At 41.3% G+C, this 17,500-nt stretch overlaps 1 protein-coding gene across 9 annotated transcripts in view; it reads right to left on the bottom strand.

The window, feature by feature from the left end:
* The window catches only part of nrxn2b (neurexin 2b), a 550,373-nt gene that overhangs the window by 488,394 nt on the left and 44,479 nt on the right, over positions 1 to 17,500 (bottom strand). For all 9 annotated transcript variants that reach the window (XM_056460822.1, XM_056460831.1, XM_056460830.1 and 6 more), the window contains exon 2: positions 3,100 to 4,309. In XM_056460822.1, coding sequence (XP_056316797.1) covers positions 3,100 to 3,799 — 700 coding nt within the window. In that variant the 5' untranslated portion in view covers positions 3,800 to 4,309. The remainder of the gene's footprint in view (positions 1 to 3,099; positions 4,310 to 17,500) is intronic.

The following is a 17,500-nucleotide window of genomic DNA, read 5'->3' as shown; positions in this document are numbered from 1 at the left end:
GATAAGAGGAGAGGGGAGTAAAAGCTCTGCAGGAGAGAAACAGATGAGCGCAGAATGGATCCTCAGAAACACGATTGCTTTCTGGAGACGAAGACAGCAGCAATTGGGGGAGAATTGAATGAAACTTGCTTTAGAGGAGAAGAAAGTACACGCAGCAGAGATTCATCTGTCTCAGAACAGCCTGAACATCTAAAGGCTGAACACAAAATGTCCAGAAGCATCCACCGAGAAAGAGAGTCCAGCACTCCAGTCTGAGACTCCAGCATTAACACTGTCAGCCTCAATAATGGAGCGTGTGTGAGGATACAACAACACAGAGCTCGCACTACACCGTACTTCATTTTACTCTGTCTTAAAAAGCACTGAAGCAGACCACACGTGCTGTAGTTTATATGCCAGACCAGTATGATTCTCCCACAGAGAGATACACAGATATGGAGCATGCTCGTAATCCCTGTGCGCACAAACCAAACCAACACAACACCAATATGGCTGACAGAGCTGTGGCAAAACCTTCTGTTTAGGTCTTATTTTCTTTTTATTTATGTCTGCACTCTGTTTGTACTCTGTTGCACAGTTTGTACTGTCTGTACTGGAAGCTCCTTTCACTAAGACAAACTTGAAAATAAAGCTGTCTCTGATTCTGGAAATGTATATCTCAGTGTTTAACAGCAGACGGTGTTCTAGGGTGACATTGCTGTTTAATAAAGTTATGTACTCTGAGATCCAGAATAATAAAAAACAAATGGTGATTTCACTCTCAGATCACAAACAGATCAGTCTGGACAAGATGCCTCTCTGATACACAACTGTTGCGTACGCAGCTACACACATCTGCACACATCTGCACACACAGGCTTACATGTGAATCTCTGAACAACATCTACTCTGAAAACATTCATCCAAACCACAGCAGAAAAACACGAGCGTACAGCAGCAGAGCGTACACTTACAGACAGGCTCTTCTTAGCTTTTGTCCTGTTTCTACTCCAAATATCTCAAACTCTTCATGAAGCATTTTCTAGACATGTTCAAAATCTGCCTTGTTTTGAGTCAAATTGGAGTTCAAATAATCTTACTTAAATAGCATTACTATGGGACACTTTCAATTTAAGGAAGTTCTGAAGCACCACTCCAATGTGACGTCCCCACGACACATGATACTGCGTGACGTCACACAGGAAGGTTGTAAAGCCTGGGCTTGCTCATACAGCTTCAACTGTTGAAATAATCAATCCCGACATGTGTGGAGTATGCTAATGAGGCACAGTGTCTTGTTCACCTTGGGGAACCATGGCTACAGTTGTAAGCATTCAACATTGCGTCAAATATCGACGTTATGGGAATCCCGACAACACCATACTGGCTAGTTACCGGGTGACATGTCCACTTAAGGCACTAACATATTTGACTCTGAAGTGGGATCTATATCCAGGTGTGCGGGGTAGACCACCTCGCTGAGTTGCACACATCTGGTTTAGGAAGCCACCATTCCCCTGAGTTGAGTGGGCCCAGACAGCCAAAGGACAGGGCGGGCCCGGGCCTCATAAGCTAGTCTACTATCCACCTGCTTAAAGTCTGTTTGGATGCAGGGGAACCATAATGAGGGTTCCTGAATAAAACAAATAATTGTTCCGTCCAACGCAACTCGGCAGCTCTGCAGATACAGACATACAAAGCCATAAGAGGGCAAAGAAAATTAAGCCTATCCTGGTCTGATGAAGCAAACGGAGGAGGATTAAAGGTCTGCAGCACATATATGTTGACCTCATGTGCGTACCCCACTCTGACCCTGCCCTGACCATTCCAGGGGCCAAGTCCAAGTATGAAGGGGCCACAGGCAAGCCCTGTAGGTATCTCACTCGTTTGAGTGAGGAAACTGACCACAGTAAAACAGCTTTGAGGGTCAGCATTCTGACAGCCCTAAATGGGTTTGAAAGTGGCTGCCGACAGGCCCTCGAGTACTATTTACAGAGCCCAAGTCAGAACCCTAGCACTGCCATGGAGGAAATGTACTACAAAGTGGATTCTCCCTAAATGATCAGACTGATATAGCTGTCACACATACCTTTAATGTGGGGAGGGGGGGTAGATCCACAGAGAAACGCTGCTGTAAGAAATCCAGGACTGAACCAACTGGGACTGGAATCTTCCACAGGAGGCCGTCCAGGATGGACACTAGGTCCAAGAACTAAACTCGGCACTACCAAAATGAGGCTACCTACAAAAAGCAGAGCCTGCCTCGTCTGACCCTCTCCAGAACTCCTGGGAGTTGAGCGAGCGAGGGAAATACATACAGACGTAACCTCAGACACATCTGCACCATGGTATCCGGTACAAATGGAGCTGGATGTGTGAGGGAGAACCCCGTATAAAATTGGGTGGTTTCTTGAGAGGCTTCCAAATGGCCTCCACCACATGTGGTCCTTCTGAAAGAACGCTCGATGACGTCTCAACACTCTCATAGGGACTGACTACGCATGCTCCTATCCCAAATAATCCACACACAAAACATGTGAGTGCTGTTCAGCTAAGAAATGAGGACAGTAACTATTGATATATATATAGTTTTTGGAGAGTAAAGAGGACAGTATCACACAATGCTTGTGAAGCTCTATGAACCAGCACAGGCTTTGTAAGCTGCCTGGTATGATGCATCACAGGGACGTCCTCCCAATTCCACTGAAGTGATTTCACATGTGCTTCAGGACTTCCTCAAATTCAAAGTGTAGCCATAGCATCAATACTTGATGCAGCATCGAAGTTTCCTGAAGGGGAAGTCTAGTTTAATCTGGAAAATGTTTCTTGCTTTAAGATTTTTAGATGTTTGGACTAGAAACAGGACAGAAACTCCAGGTAAACAATCATATGTTGCAGTGTAGTGTGTGTAGGCATGGGCTGATTAACAGATTCAAGGATTACTGCAGGTTGGAACCACCAAAGCTGCTAGTCAGCCCAGATTCATCAAACATCAGAAAAACACATCTCAGATAAAGCAACATCTATAGATTGGGTCAAAGCAGCTCAGCAAATATGAATATCTAGTGAACTGAAACTGCTTCAGTCCAGCTGTCAGAATTAAATCAAGAGTTTTCCTACCTTCTTTGCAGTATTTCCCCCTGAAGCGTGTGTGTGAGCAGTCGCAGTGCACCTCCCCGAACTGCACGCTGCAGACTCCTCCGTTCAGGCAGGGGTTCTGTTTGCTGCACAGGAGCTCCAGGTCGCTGTGTATGCCGTGGCTGTTGATCAGCGCTGGAGGAATCTCGCCCAGCTTCAGGTTGGAGATCAGACCCAGGAACGGCGGTTCGTACTTCACTGTGCTGGAGGTGAGGGCGGACAGACGAACATCTGGTGGGATCCCCCCCACAAACAGATCGCTGACCACCGCCATCTCCCTGCGTTTGGAGCGCACCTCAGCCGATCGCGCCTCCCCGTCCACCATCAGCAGCGTCTGCCGGTAGTTTCGGGTCAGCAGCACCATGTGCCAGCGGTCGTCACTGACCCGCGTCTCCGTCTGCAGCGTGGCCGGCTCTGCGCAGTGGATGGCGAAGCGCAGATGCAGGACTCCTCCAGAGATCAGCAGCTCCAGGAAATCACAGTTCCCTCCGTCATCCAGATACAGCACCAGCGCTTTACTGATGTTGGTCTTCAGGCTGAAGCTGAGCTCTCCCACAGATCCCGCTTCCCACCGGGAGTACCGTGCCCACTGCCCCGGCGCCCCGCCGAACTCCAGAGACGCACACACACACACGGCAGACAATAGCAGCACACACACCCAAAACACACGCCGGGACTCCATCTCACACTCGCTGATGATGAAAACACTCCTCAGTTTCTCAGGTCAGCTGACTCCCAACACTGCGGCTCCACTCCGAGAGGTGAACTACTCCTGCTTCTGTCTTTATCCGTTTATCCAGACTCGATCCGTGGTCTCTCCATTAGGATAAAGCAGAATTACTCTGTTGGATCTCAATCTGAGTTTAGCCTTTCAGAAGATGTGCGGGCAGCCGTGGCCTAATGGTTAGAGAATTTGTCTTGGGATGCAAAGATCTCAGATTTGAGTCCCGGCACCAGCTCAACACTACAGCTGAGGAGATTCCCTTGAGGAGGCAACGATCCCCCACTGGTCCTCGGGCAGCTTCAGGGGTGTAAGTTGCGTTGGATAAAAGCGTCTGCTATATACATAAACAGAGATGTTTTAAAGGAGTCCGGCAGATGTGTGTTCAGCAGACGGACAGATGTGCAGCTCACGGTCATGTTGAGTTTATCTGGAGCTCATGTTTCCGGCTGGACACGGTGAACTCCACACCTAGGAGAAAAAAAACAGAACATCTGATGAGACAAACACAAACTGGGTTATTGTGGCTTTGAGCTGGGTTATAGCTCACTGAGGATCATTCATTTGAGCAGATATTGATCACGGAGGTTTGTGAGATCAGCTGTTCAGTGAGAGACAGACATGATGTCTGATGAACACAGCATTCCCACTCTGAGCCTAATGTCAAATTACCTGACTTTACCTGAGTTTCACTCACTAAAAGGCTGAAACACTGTAAACATGCTTTTATTATGTAGAGTTTTTGTTTTGTTTCTAGTCTAAATATCTAGCCTGCTGAAAAATCCAGCTTAAACCAGCCTATTGTGGTTGGCTGGTTTTAGCTGGTTGACCAGCCTGGTTTTAGAGGGGTTTTGGCCATTTCCAGGCTGGTTTCCAGCCATTTTCAGCCTGATCTTTGCTGGTCAGGCTGGAAATTGACTAGTTAAATTCAACTAAAACCAGCTTGACCAGGCTGGTTTAAGCTGGACATAGCTGGTTTTGGCTGGGCTCCCATCCTGGCTAGGCTGGTCAAGCTGGTTTTAACTGGTCATTTTCCAGCCTGACCAGCTAAGACCAGGCTGGAAATGGCTGGAAACCAGCCTAGGCTGGTTTAATCTGTTTTTTTTTCAGTAGGGTAAAGTTTCCTAAATCAATTATAATCAAGTCAAACATACAGTCTAAGAAATAATAAACAAGCAAAATAATCCTGTTTTTGGTTTTGACGTGAGATGATTTCTCTTACCTCATTTGCAGATTATTCTGCTTGTTTTAAGGACAAACTCGACAAACAGAATTTTGACTCATTATTTCTGAAAACAAGAGGATATTTGGTGCTCATCTGGAAAATGCTTCTTGATTTATGTATTGTTAGATATGTAGACTAGAAACAAGACAAAACTCTAGGTAAGAAAAGCAGTTTCGCTGTGTATTCTGTGACATATCCAGATTATTTTTGAAGTTAGAGCCGCGTGGCAGCCACTGTAGCTTAACTGTGCCAAGACTCATTCTGGTCTCATTCACTTTCATTCATTTCAGTTTTAGAAATCAACTGACAGAGCTTGATTTTCAACACTGTAATTAATACTGAAATATATTTGATTGGCAGTTGACAGGCGGGAAAAGAAAACAATGGCATGGAGAAAATAAAGACAAACTACAATAACAGCAGACCAGGTGAAACAATGCAATTAAAAACCTTACGCTTTAATTAATGCCAAGTAAAATTAATAATGACAAACAGAAATGCCTGATATTCTGTGACTTGGGAAATATATTCACTCATTTAATTTTCCTTCAGCTTAGTTTCTTATTAATCAAGGGTCACCACAGCGGAATGAACCACCAACTTATCCAGCATATTTTTTAAACAGCAGCATCCTTCCAGCCACAACCCAGCACTGGGAAACACCCAAACACACAGTTTAGTTGATCAGTTCCCCTATAGCGCATGTGTTTGGACTGTGGGGGAAACCAGAGCACCCGGAGGAAACCCACACCAACACGGGGAGAACATGCAAACTCCACACAGAAACACACACTCACCAAGCCGAGACTCAAACCAGAGACCTTCTCAGTTTTTAGATTAGTTTAGTTTATTTGTTTACTGGGTCAATGCACATTAATAGACATTACTGTAAAATGTGCCAGAATTAGCCAACAATGGCTGTTTTTGATCTGCAGAGCCCTTACAGAGTGTTGAAAAGTCACACCTAACATAGAAGCACAGCGTAATAACATCGACTACACTAGCATATATAGAATACAATACAAAAGCCAAAAACAAGAACAGACTGAGGACAAAGAAGAGGACAGAAAAGACAAAGACAAACAGAACAAATAAGAGTCAGGAATACAGCACTAATGCTGACAATGCGGATTTGCTTTCAATATAAAACTGAAATGAACGAAAGTAAGTGATCGTCTACTTGTTGTTGGGATGGGTTCACTAGCAGCTTTCACTGAACATACCGACCCGACAGACTGACTCTTTTTGAGAGGAATAATGCAGTCCCCTCTTTCACCACCTCTAGCAGTTCTGTGAGCAGTCGATCTGCCTTTCACAAACTGATTGAGTGGTGAAGTGGGGTTATGTAGGGTCTTAAACATTAAACAGACATGTACATATTTAATTACATTTCCCCATCTAAGCAGGTTGCATTTCTTTAATGTTGAACAACAGTGAAATGACCTGATTTCTTATCAAAGGTTGTTATAGATTCTTTGTATGATGATTCAAGTGAATTCAAAGTAGTAATGCTAGCGAAGTGATATGAGAAATGATCATGGAGTGATGATAGATTAGGGCAGCCTCACATGACATCTGATCACTAATAAATCTAAACTGAATCTGACAAACCTTTTTCACCTGTGACCTAAATGATAGTTTAGAATCTATCAAGACACCAGGGTACTTGTACTCAGATACAACTTGTAATCTTTCCCCTGATACAAATACACCTGGCACTACACTAAACCTACCATTCTCAGAAATGAGCATACACACTGTTTTAGAGATGTTCAGCTGTAAACAGCACTGCTCTAACCAGGCTGAAAGATGGACCACTGATTCTTGTGACACACTACTATCATGAATAAATATAACAGTGTCATCTGCATACATCTGTGTATTATTATTATTATTATTATTATTATTATTATTATTATTATTATTAGGACAAATAGATAGAAGATCATTGATACATAGAGTAAAAAGCATAGGGCCCAAGATAGATCCTTGTAGAACACCTGTGGATATACCTAATGGGTACCCTAACCCTAACCCTAACCCTAATTGTGTATATTAACACACTGTGTGCGACCAGACAAGTGTGATTCTATCCATTTTAAAGGTTGTGGGGAGAAGTTAAAACCTGCTAATTTGGACATGAGATTTCCATGATTTCAGTGTTTGGACTCTCAGTAGTGATTATTAAATCACACTGAACTGAACTGAACACTGGACTGACACTGTTTCAGTTTATTATGATCTTCTATGTGAAGCTGCTTTGACACAGTCTGCATAGTAAAACACTATAGAAATAAAGGTGAATTGAACTGAACGCTGGTGTGTTTATATCACAGGGCTGCTCTGATCTGAAACTCTGTCTGAAGGCCTGATTGCAGCTCTTGACCCTTCACTGAGACCTGCACATTATTCTGGAGAGAGACTTTAACTGCAGGCGCTCATGATTAAACACTCCATACACACCCAAAACTGATCCTATAACCCAAACCGCAGACATCCTCCTCTTATAGCACAGATACGTTAATTATATTAATATGCAAATCAGAACTGGGCCACTCCTACTATAGTAGAAACTTCAGCCAATCACATGCAGAGAATAGGCTGATTACACTGCAAACACATGCTTCCCTGACTCATTTCTACTGCAAAAATCTATAAACACTGAAATCAGGAAGCATTTTCTGGACAGGAAAAACATTTTGTGTTTAGAAATAATGAGTCAAAAACACAATAAATAATCTATGGAAGCCCGTTCCCGACACTGAATAAAAAAATAAAAATAAATATAATGTAAAAAAAAAAATATCAAGTCAGAATTGCGAGATATTAAGTCTGAATTCAGAGGTATTAAATCAGAATTCAGAGTTATTAAATCAGAATTCAGAGTTATTAAGTTAGAATTCAGAGTTATTAAATCAGAATTCAGAGTTATTAAATCAGAATTCAGAGTTATTAAATCAGAATTCAGAGTTATTAAATCAGAATTCAGAGTAAAGTCAGAATTCAGAGTTATTAAGTCAGAATTCAGAGTAAAGTCAGAATTCAGAGTTATTAAGTCAGAATTCAGAGTTATTAAATCAGAATTCAGAGTTATTAAATCAGAATTCAGAGTTATTAAATCAGAATTCAGAGTAAAGTCAGAATTCAGAGTTATTAAGTCAGAATTCAGAGTTATTAAATCAGAATTCAGAGTTATTAAGTCAGAATTCAGAGTAAAGTCAGAATTGCGAGTTATTAAGTCAGAATTCAGAGTTATTAAATCAGAATTCAGAGTTATTAAGTCAGAATTCAGAGTAAAGTCAGAATTCAGAGTTATTATCGGCTCAGCTGCCAAAACCGACCTCCGTAGACTACAGCGAATAGTCCGGACTGCTGAACGAATCACTGGCACAACCCTTCCTACACTTCAAGAACTGTACTCTTCCAGAGTGAGTAAAAGGGCTCGCAAAATCACTCTGGACCCCTCACACCCAGCACACTACCTGTTCGAACTGTTACCGTCTGGTCGGCGCTTCAGAGCACCAAGCACAAAAACAGCCAGACACAGGAAAAGTTTCTTTCCTCAGGCTGTCTACCTTATGAACAGTTAAATATCCCCCTACTGTGCAATAAATATGTGCAATACTTTCTCATACGCACTTGTACACAGCACCTTATATCAATATACAATGCAATACTTTCTACATTCGCACTTGTACACAGCACCTTATAACCTGTATATTTATAACAATCTGTACATACAACTCAACATCCAGGTTTCTTCACTAACCGCATCTGTTTAATGTTCATCATTTTTTATTATTATTTTATTTTATTTATTTTTTTTGTTTTGTTATTATTTTGTGTTGTCACTTGTCACTTTATGTACACTGGAAGCTTCTGTAGCCAAAACAAATTCCTTGTGTGTGTGAAGCACACTTGGCAATAAAACTGATTCTGATTAAGTCAGAATTCAGAGTTATAAAGTCAGAATTCAGAGTTATTAAGTCAGAGTTGCGAGATATTAGGTCAGAATTCAGAGTTATTAAGTCAGAATTCAGAGTTATTAAGTCAGAATTGCGAGTTATTAAGTCAGAATTCAGAGTTATTAAGTCAGAATTCAGTTATTAAGTCAGAATTCAGTTATTAAGTCAGAATTGTGAGTTATTAAGTCAGAATTCAGAGTTATTAAGTCAGAATTCAGAGTTATTAAGTCAGAATTCAGTTATTAAGTCAGAATTCAGAGTTATTAAGTCAGAATTCAGTTATTAAGTCAGAATTGTGAGTTATTAAGTCAGAATTCAGTTATTAAGTCAGAATTGTGAGTTATTAAGTCAGAATTCAGAGTTATTAAGTCAGAATTCAGAGTTAAGTCAGAATTCAGTTATTAAGTCAGAATTCAGTTATTAAGTCAGAATTCAGAGTTATTAAGTCAGAATTCAGAGTTAAGTCAGAATTCAGTTATTAAGTCAGAATTCAGTTATTAAGTCAGAATTGTGAGTTATTAAGTCAGAATTCAGTTATTAAGTCAGAATTGTGAGTTATTAAGTCAGAATTCAGAGTTAAGTCAGAATTATGAGTTATTAAGTCAGAATTCAGTTATTAAGTCAGAATTCAGTTATTAAGTCAGAATTCAGAGTTATTAAGTCAGAATTCAGTTATAAAGTCAGAATTGTGAGTTATTAAGTCAGAATTCAGTTATTAAGTCAGAATTCAGTTATTAAGTCAGAATTCAGAGTTATTAAGTCAGAATTCAGAGTTAAGTCAGAATTCAGAGTTAAGTCAGAATTGCGAGTTATTAAGTCAGAATTCAGTTATTAAGTCAGAATTCAGTTATAAAGTCAGAATTCAGTTATTAGGTCAGAATTCAGAGTTAAGTCAGAATTCAGAGTTATTAAGTCAGAATTCAGTTATTAAGTCAGAATTCAGTTATTAAGTCAGAATTCAGTTATTAAGTCAGAATTCAGAGTTAAGTCAGAATTCAGAGTTATTAAGTCAGAATTCAGTTATTAAGTCAGAATTCAGAGTTATTAAGTCAGAATTCAGAGTTAAGTCAGAATTCAGAGTTATTAAATCAGAATTGTGAGTTATAAAGTCAGAATTGCAAGTTATTATATCAGAATTCAGAGTTAAGTCAGAATTGTGAGTTATTAAGTCTTAAAAAATTGCATCTTAACCCAGAATGTTTTTTTCATTAATTGTTTTTATCATTCAGTGGTGGGAACAGGTTTCCATAATAATCTGATAATGGGGTGAACAAAAAAATATTTATTTACTGTTGACATTAGATGACTTCTCTTCCCCCATTGTCTGATTACTCTGCCTGTTTTAAGGAGAAACTCTCTTGATTTCTGGAGCTCCTCATTATTTCTGAACACACTATATGTTTCACTTGTCTCAATGCTTCTTGAGCTCAGTGTTTTAGATATTTGGGCTAGAAGCGAAACACAAACTCTGTCAGAGAAGCATGTGTGTGTAGTGTGTGTACTTTAATATATCGTATGAATACACACACACACACACACATGAAGTTGAGCAGAAACAGAAATGTCCTTTGATGTCTACCATAAGCTCTAAATTCCCTGTAAATGCTGCAAACAGCTATGCTAATGTGGAGCGCCGCACTGAATTAATCCAGCAGGAAAACAGGCAGCCATGTTGAACGCGCAGCCGTTTATTAAAGGGTCAGTGATTGTCAGATGATGATAATGAGCCTCTTCATGCGTATGAATATATAATGTCCACTTCAGAAACAGCAGAGCACTTATTCAACACACACACGCCCCAAGGGTCACACACACATACAGAGAGAGAGAGAGGTTTATAAAATCTCTCTGCACAGGTTTAATATTCTGATCTTCCCCAAACAGCATCGCCTCATGCTTTGAAAGGTTTGGAATGTAAACTTTACATGGCTGAAAATCAGACAGAATGAAGGACAGTGGAGTCTGTAGTGTGTGTGTGTGTGTGTGTGTGTGTGTGTGTGTGTGTGTGTGTGTGTGTGTGTGCGTGTGTGTGTGTGTGTGTGTGTGTTTCTGAACACCCTCAGCCACAGCTCCACTTGTTTCTGTCTGATTTTAACACAAAAGAGGGGTCATTGACCTAGTGCTGTTGACCTCTGACCCTTCAGGCTCTCAGAGAACACCTCCAGACTTCAGCTGCGCTCCTGAAAGCTTCACACTATGTCCATCATATCACGCTGTCGCTGCATGTGGCGTTCACTCCTGTCTGTGATCATCACTTTCATCTGATCCTGCTCGTCTGTTTTCCCTTTTCAGTTTTCTATAGGTTGATGTGGTGACGTCAGGCTTTTAAAGCAGACTTCTGGCTCCAGCTCATTCCTCTACACCAGTGTTTCCCAACCCTGTTCCTGGAGGCACACCAACAGAACAGATTTTGGATGTCTGCCTTATCTCACCCGTTCACTTCAGGTGTTGGAGTCTCTTCTAATGTTCTGCTGAGTTGATTCAGGTGTGTTTGATTAGGGAGAGCTTGAACATGTGTACTGTTGGTGTGCCTTCAGGAACAGGGTTGGGAAACACAGCTCTACACCACCCCTGTTTCTGGTGGCTTTATTGCTCTGGTCTCCTTTACACTTTCCTTTTAATATTTGTTTGGAGTGGGACAGGGGTGTTACTAGACATCTATTAACTCAACTGGGGCACAGCTTCTCCTCCAAAAAAATAAATAAAATACACACATATATATATATATAAATAACAGTATTATTGTTCTTATACAATTATTATTCTAAATAAATAACAGTAATTAATCCTAAATAAAACTGGAAAACAATCTGAAGAAACAGCTGGACTGATGCTAAAATAATTAAATAATTGAAGAAATCTTTTGCATGAATATTAATTTCATTAGAATTAAATTCTATAGACAATTAAATATAATACAAAGATGTGTTTAATAGAATGATCTGTTATATATCCAAACCCAACCCAACAGAAGATGGCACTGTCTGTGTTTTATTACTGATTATTAGATCAGCTTAACTCAAACACTGACCACATTAGGAAAGAGTGGATGAAGGAGCTAAATACAGAGAGTCATGGGAAGATTATCTTTCTATAACTCGTGATGTTTCTATCACACACTGATTTAATTTAAGGTTATCCACAGACTTCACTATTCACAAGTACATCAGATTTTCCCAAATGTGTCCTTAAATATAAAAGCTCTGAAGGTCCACTGACTCCCTCATCCTGCTCATGCCAAAAAACGAGTTCATTTTGGCAGAGCAGTTTTCATTTATATCTGACGTACACAGGTTTGATCTGTCACCACAGCCAAAATGGGTTATTTTTGGAGACACCTCAGAAATAGGAGATAAACATATATATCACAAGCAGTGTCGATGTGTGTGATATTAGCAAAGACAATAATTGTACAACATTAGAAGTCAGATCACGCGCCTGTCTTTGAAACCTAGATTAGGAGCTGAAGTTACGTGTTGCCCATGGAAGAAATGCGATATGGGATGGCAAACAAACATTTATGTTTAATATCAGTACTGCTGACCTGTAACTCATTATAGGTGGGACTGGTTTGGCATGTGTCGAGTTGTGGAGCCTACACGCTTCTCTGTAAATTATTATTCCATATTTAATACTAGATTTTCTCTTGAGCTTTCTGGAGGATGTGGTCTCATGCTGTGTCCGACTGTCTGTGTATTGTACAATGGCCTTTGTCTTGTTTTTTGTTGTTCTGTTTATGTTATTGTTTATTTTCATAATGCTAAAAAACAATAAAAAAACAAGGAATAGTCTGTTGTGTGTGGTCTTAGACCCGACTCGAGGATTAGCTTTATTAAGTCTAACCTCCCTGACTCGTCATCGCTCCTTTTTGCTTCACAGAACAAGTCTATCAGGAGCCGCTCAGTCTAAATAAGATCACCTTCATATCATATTAACTTTGTTTTGTCGACTTGCTAAACTCACTGCGTGCGACACCTCCACATAAAACACTGTTACGCCGGTTTCACAACGCATGAGCGGCATGATTATTTTTGCAGAGTGTGTGTTCACAACCAGGACTTACACCGGGAGCAGACAAGCAGGAGCGGTGCACATATTGCTTTCCCCAGCGCTGGTTCGGTTGCCAACACAGAGAATAACGTCTATATTCTGGGATTACCACTCTTAATAACTACACTTACATGTTAATCATTTCTCAAAGTATTTACTGAGGAACTGGCGATTGTTACTGGGCCACGTGCCCCTGTAAATGGAGTCCTGGAGTGGGGAGTCCTGACCAGCTTTAGGTTTGTTCAGAGGTTATTATGCTGTTGATCTCCCCGTCTCCAGTCATTTTGGATCATTTTGCTGATTATGTTCATAAATAATTCAGTTGGAGCACTTTGGCTGTTGATTATTTATGTTACGTTATCTTAAGACTCGTACACACCAGGACGCTTCTCGTTTACCGTCAGCGCTTTTCAAGACGGTTTTCCGGATTCAAACCCAAGCGATTGATTGATCGGTGTCGAGCAGACGAGTATGCAAACTCACTCCATGCCGTTAGATGGCGCTACACACTTCTGACAGCTGCTCGTAACACAGAAGAAGACAGACAGAAAGTTTAAACGCTTGTTTGTTAAAGCTACTGCCGATTTGAACAAGCATGGGTGGTTCCAGCTCCAGCTCTAGCGATGAAGAAATGATGATTGTTCACAGTGCAGTAAGCAGCTTCACGTTCATATCTCCTCAGCGCTTCTTCTTTAATGTGCTTGCACTTGAGCGCCTCCTAGTGCTGTTTACTGTAACGTCAGCAGCTCCGCGCACGTGAACAGGAGTGCCAATCTGATTGGTGGAGAAGGTTTTCTTCGGCGGGGCTAACAAATGTGAGGTGGGGATCTTAGAATGATCCAATCAGTACCCAAAGGATGAACTCATGCACCGGCCTACATTCATTGTAATCTCAGGCACATCTCAATTGGGTGTGCATCACTGGATGTAAAGGACAATCTTCACTTCATTGTCATGATGACTCTAAGCAGCAGCACACTGAGAATAACCCTCTGGAGCTGAGTCGAGCGCCTGACATTCATCCAGACTGCAGAAACTCCCCTGAGATCTGAATGTGAGGTGTGTGTGTGTTAGAACACAGCCGGTCGCTGGTGTTCACTCGCTGTCTGTCTCACACACACACACACACACACTGCAGACAGCAGGAAAAGCCCGAGCAGAAAAGCCCTGCAGGAAGAAAGGCCCGCTGGGGAATCAGAACCCATAAAGTGAGTGGATGAAACAGGGCGACAGCACTAATCAGAGGATCTGACAGAGTTTAGCAGCTTCATCACATTCTGATTCAGGCTGATCTCAGGAGCTCCAGCACACACGCGTCTGTGCATCACAAGTACAAGAGAGAGCACAGAAACACAGACAGAACACACACACTGATGGAGCCGCTGCACTCCGCCATCAGAGCTCACCTGCCATCTGTCATGCAGAGGTCTGTGTGTGTGTGTGTGTGTTAAAGACTGCCACATACACTGCAGAACAGTGTGTGTGTGTGTGTGTTTGTGTGTGTTATTATTCCCTAAACTCATCAATGAGAAATAGCTGATGTGATGGAGGGATCAACTGGTTTCTCCACTGGACTTACACTGAGTACGTTAACATGGACACAGATAATCCATGAAGACAACACTCTGATGAAGAGTCCACCGTGTGAACAGCGATTTCAGATTAACTGAATCAGATTAAGGTCTGAATGGAACTAAAGAGGAATCTAATTCAGACCTGTGGAGTATGTGAAGATAGCATTACTGAAGAGCAGTGCAGACATGTACACACCGCAATCAAACTATTACTGTTGTGTAGGACTTTCACCACACACACACACACACACACACACGCACACGCACACGCACACGCACACGCACACGCACGCACACGCACACGCACACGCACACGCGCACACGCACGCGCACGCGCACGCACACGCACGCACACGCACACGCACGCACACGCACGCACGCACGCACGCACGCACACGCGCACGCGCACACGCACACGCACACGCACACACACACGGCTGTTTGACACTCTTTGCACCTAGCGAGTCAGAGTGAAGAGTCTAATGTGAATATCTTATGTTCATATTTGTTTGCACTGCTGCCCTTTTTGCACTGGTTTGTTTGTACGCAGCGATGCTGCACTGCTTTGGCAATATGAATGTAGTTATTTGTCATGCCACTAAAGCACCTAAAATGTGAACTGTGCAGACCACAGACACCTGCATGGTGAAATGCGGAGGTATTTTCTTCTATTGAGCGTGCGGGATGACCTCCCATTAAAACTACACTCCTCCAGCAGTGTTTGTCACGGGGGGCATAGGTGCGTTTGACTTCATCAGCACTGTGCAGATCGATCAAAATCTGTCTTAAAGCAGTGCATGCTGGTTAGAAATGTTGTCCGTATTGACGCTGCGCTGACCCCACGTGACTGTCACATGTGGCATCACAGTAGCGCGACAGCTCTCCGAGATCTGACGACTGATTCAGCCGGTGCAGCATCTGAAGAGCGACTGCTGGAGCTGAGATGACCACACTGATATTACATGACTGGTTGAGTTCACCGCATGACAATAACCGCGTGTGTTTCAGGTTTATTATTGGACAACTTCCGTCTCACAAACATCAAAACAAACAATGCACATTTCATACCCTCTCTATCTTAATCACATCGTGCTTATTAAAAGACGACAGGTATTTCACTGCAGCATCATCTTCTGTTAATAATTTGCTCATGCAGTTTGTCTGCATAGTGCATACTGTAGGTGTATTCTGCCTTTTATACAGATTATTTACTGTTTTCAGCTCCATAAAGGATATAAATGATGTAATTTAGTGAATAACCTGAATATTAACTCAAATAAGTCTTACAGACTGGTACTAAAATAAGTATCATCATTGATCCTGACACCCCTATAAAGGTTTAACAGATTAAGTTAACCCTTTGATGCACTAGCTGTAAAACAGATCTAGTAAAAATAAACTTTAGACTCGTGTAGTGCATCAAAGGGTTAAAAAATACTTTAATAAAAATAAAAATATATGATTATGAATTATGTTATTAGCTGTCAGGCCGTTTATGCAGAAATGTTAAGAGTGACTCTGATGTACCTGCTCTTTCTGGGACATTTCTCAGTGTAGCTCATTTATTTTGGTCCTTTTCTTCAATCTTTTTGGATTAAAGTGCTTTTAAAATACTTTCATTATCAAAATAATCTTACTCATTGTTTAGGACTTCATCAGAACACCTTGTTTTAGTTTTATATATATGTAAATAAATGTAAACCCTTTTTAGCATATTCAACAAGAAAGAGTCTACCATGTAAACAGCGATGTTTGATTTCCTTAATCTGACTAAAGTCATCACTGAACTAAACAGAAGTGGAATTAAGACATGTGGAGTATGCATTATTGAAGTAAACACCCTTTCAGCATGCGATATCAAATTCCATTAAAGCAACACTCTTCCACCAGTGCTTCCTTCATATTCGCGTCTAACACCTCAGTTTGTCACGGGGGGCATGAATGAAATGCTCATGAGTGAACGTGAACCTACCGAACTGCAGTTAAAGTCGAGAAATTAAAGATGAAACACCCCAAATTACATGAGACTGCAGGATACGTGGAGAGCCTTTTGATGCAGCATTCACATAACACCTTAATTATAGTTCTGTCTTATTCAGATTAAGGTAAATATCTAGATCACTGATGTGCATGGAAACATAGTCAGTGGTGTCATCAAATTAAAAAGATCCAGAAGGGCATCCTGCTGATTTGATTCAGAAGAGCACGGTTTTGTCAGACGGCTCGCTCTGACTTGACTTTCATTCACCATCATTTATTGTATTTGTATATGTTTTACTGGAACGCATTAACTCTACAGGTGCCTCATAATAGGTGCTTTGGTGCGCCCCACAGTTAGAAAACCCCTGGGCTGTTAGATGCTGAATGGTTTGTCAATACTGTTCCAGTTCTTGTTTGAATATGCTAAAAAGAAGTTTACATTTATAGATATAAACCTTTCCAATTCGTGAATAGCAATGACGTTAATCAAATTATGTGCTATAACATGTAAAACAGGACCATGGAGGGAACTTTCAAAAAGCAGCTCATATAAACGCCATCAAATTATTGTCTTAATCAGATTAAAGGCGAATCATGCGGTTACTGATGTCCATGTAAAGGCAGTGAGTGTGTACAACTGAGGATGAAGAGGACGGTAATGATGGTCATTTGGTATCACACACACAAGCAGTAGAGTAAACTGCAGAGTAGGCTCATTCAACCAATCACAGCAGAGTAGGCTCAATCTGACCAATCAGATCAGAGTAGACTCAATCTGACCAATCAGATCAGAGTAGGCTCAATCTGACCAATCAGGTCAGTATAGGCTCAATCTGACCAATCACATTAGAGTAGACTCAATCTGACC

This window comes from Danio aesculapii, chromosome 7 (genome assembly GCF_903798145.1).
Source record: "Danio aesculapii chromosome 7, fDanAes4.1, whole genome shotgun sequence".
NCBI lineage: Eukaryota > Metazoa > Chordata > Actinopteri > Cypriniformes > Danionidae > Danio > Danio aesculapii.
The sequence above is the reverse complement of the archived record's forward strand: the minus strand, read 5'-3'. Positions and strand labels throughout refer to the sequence as shown.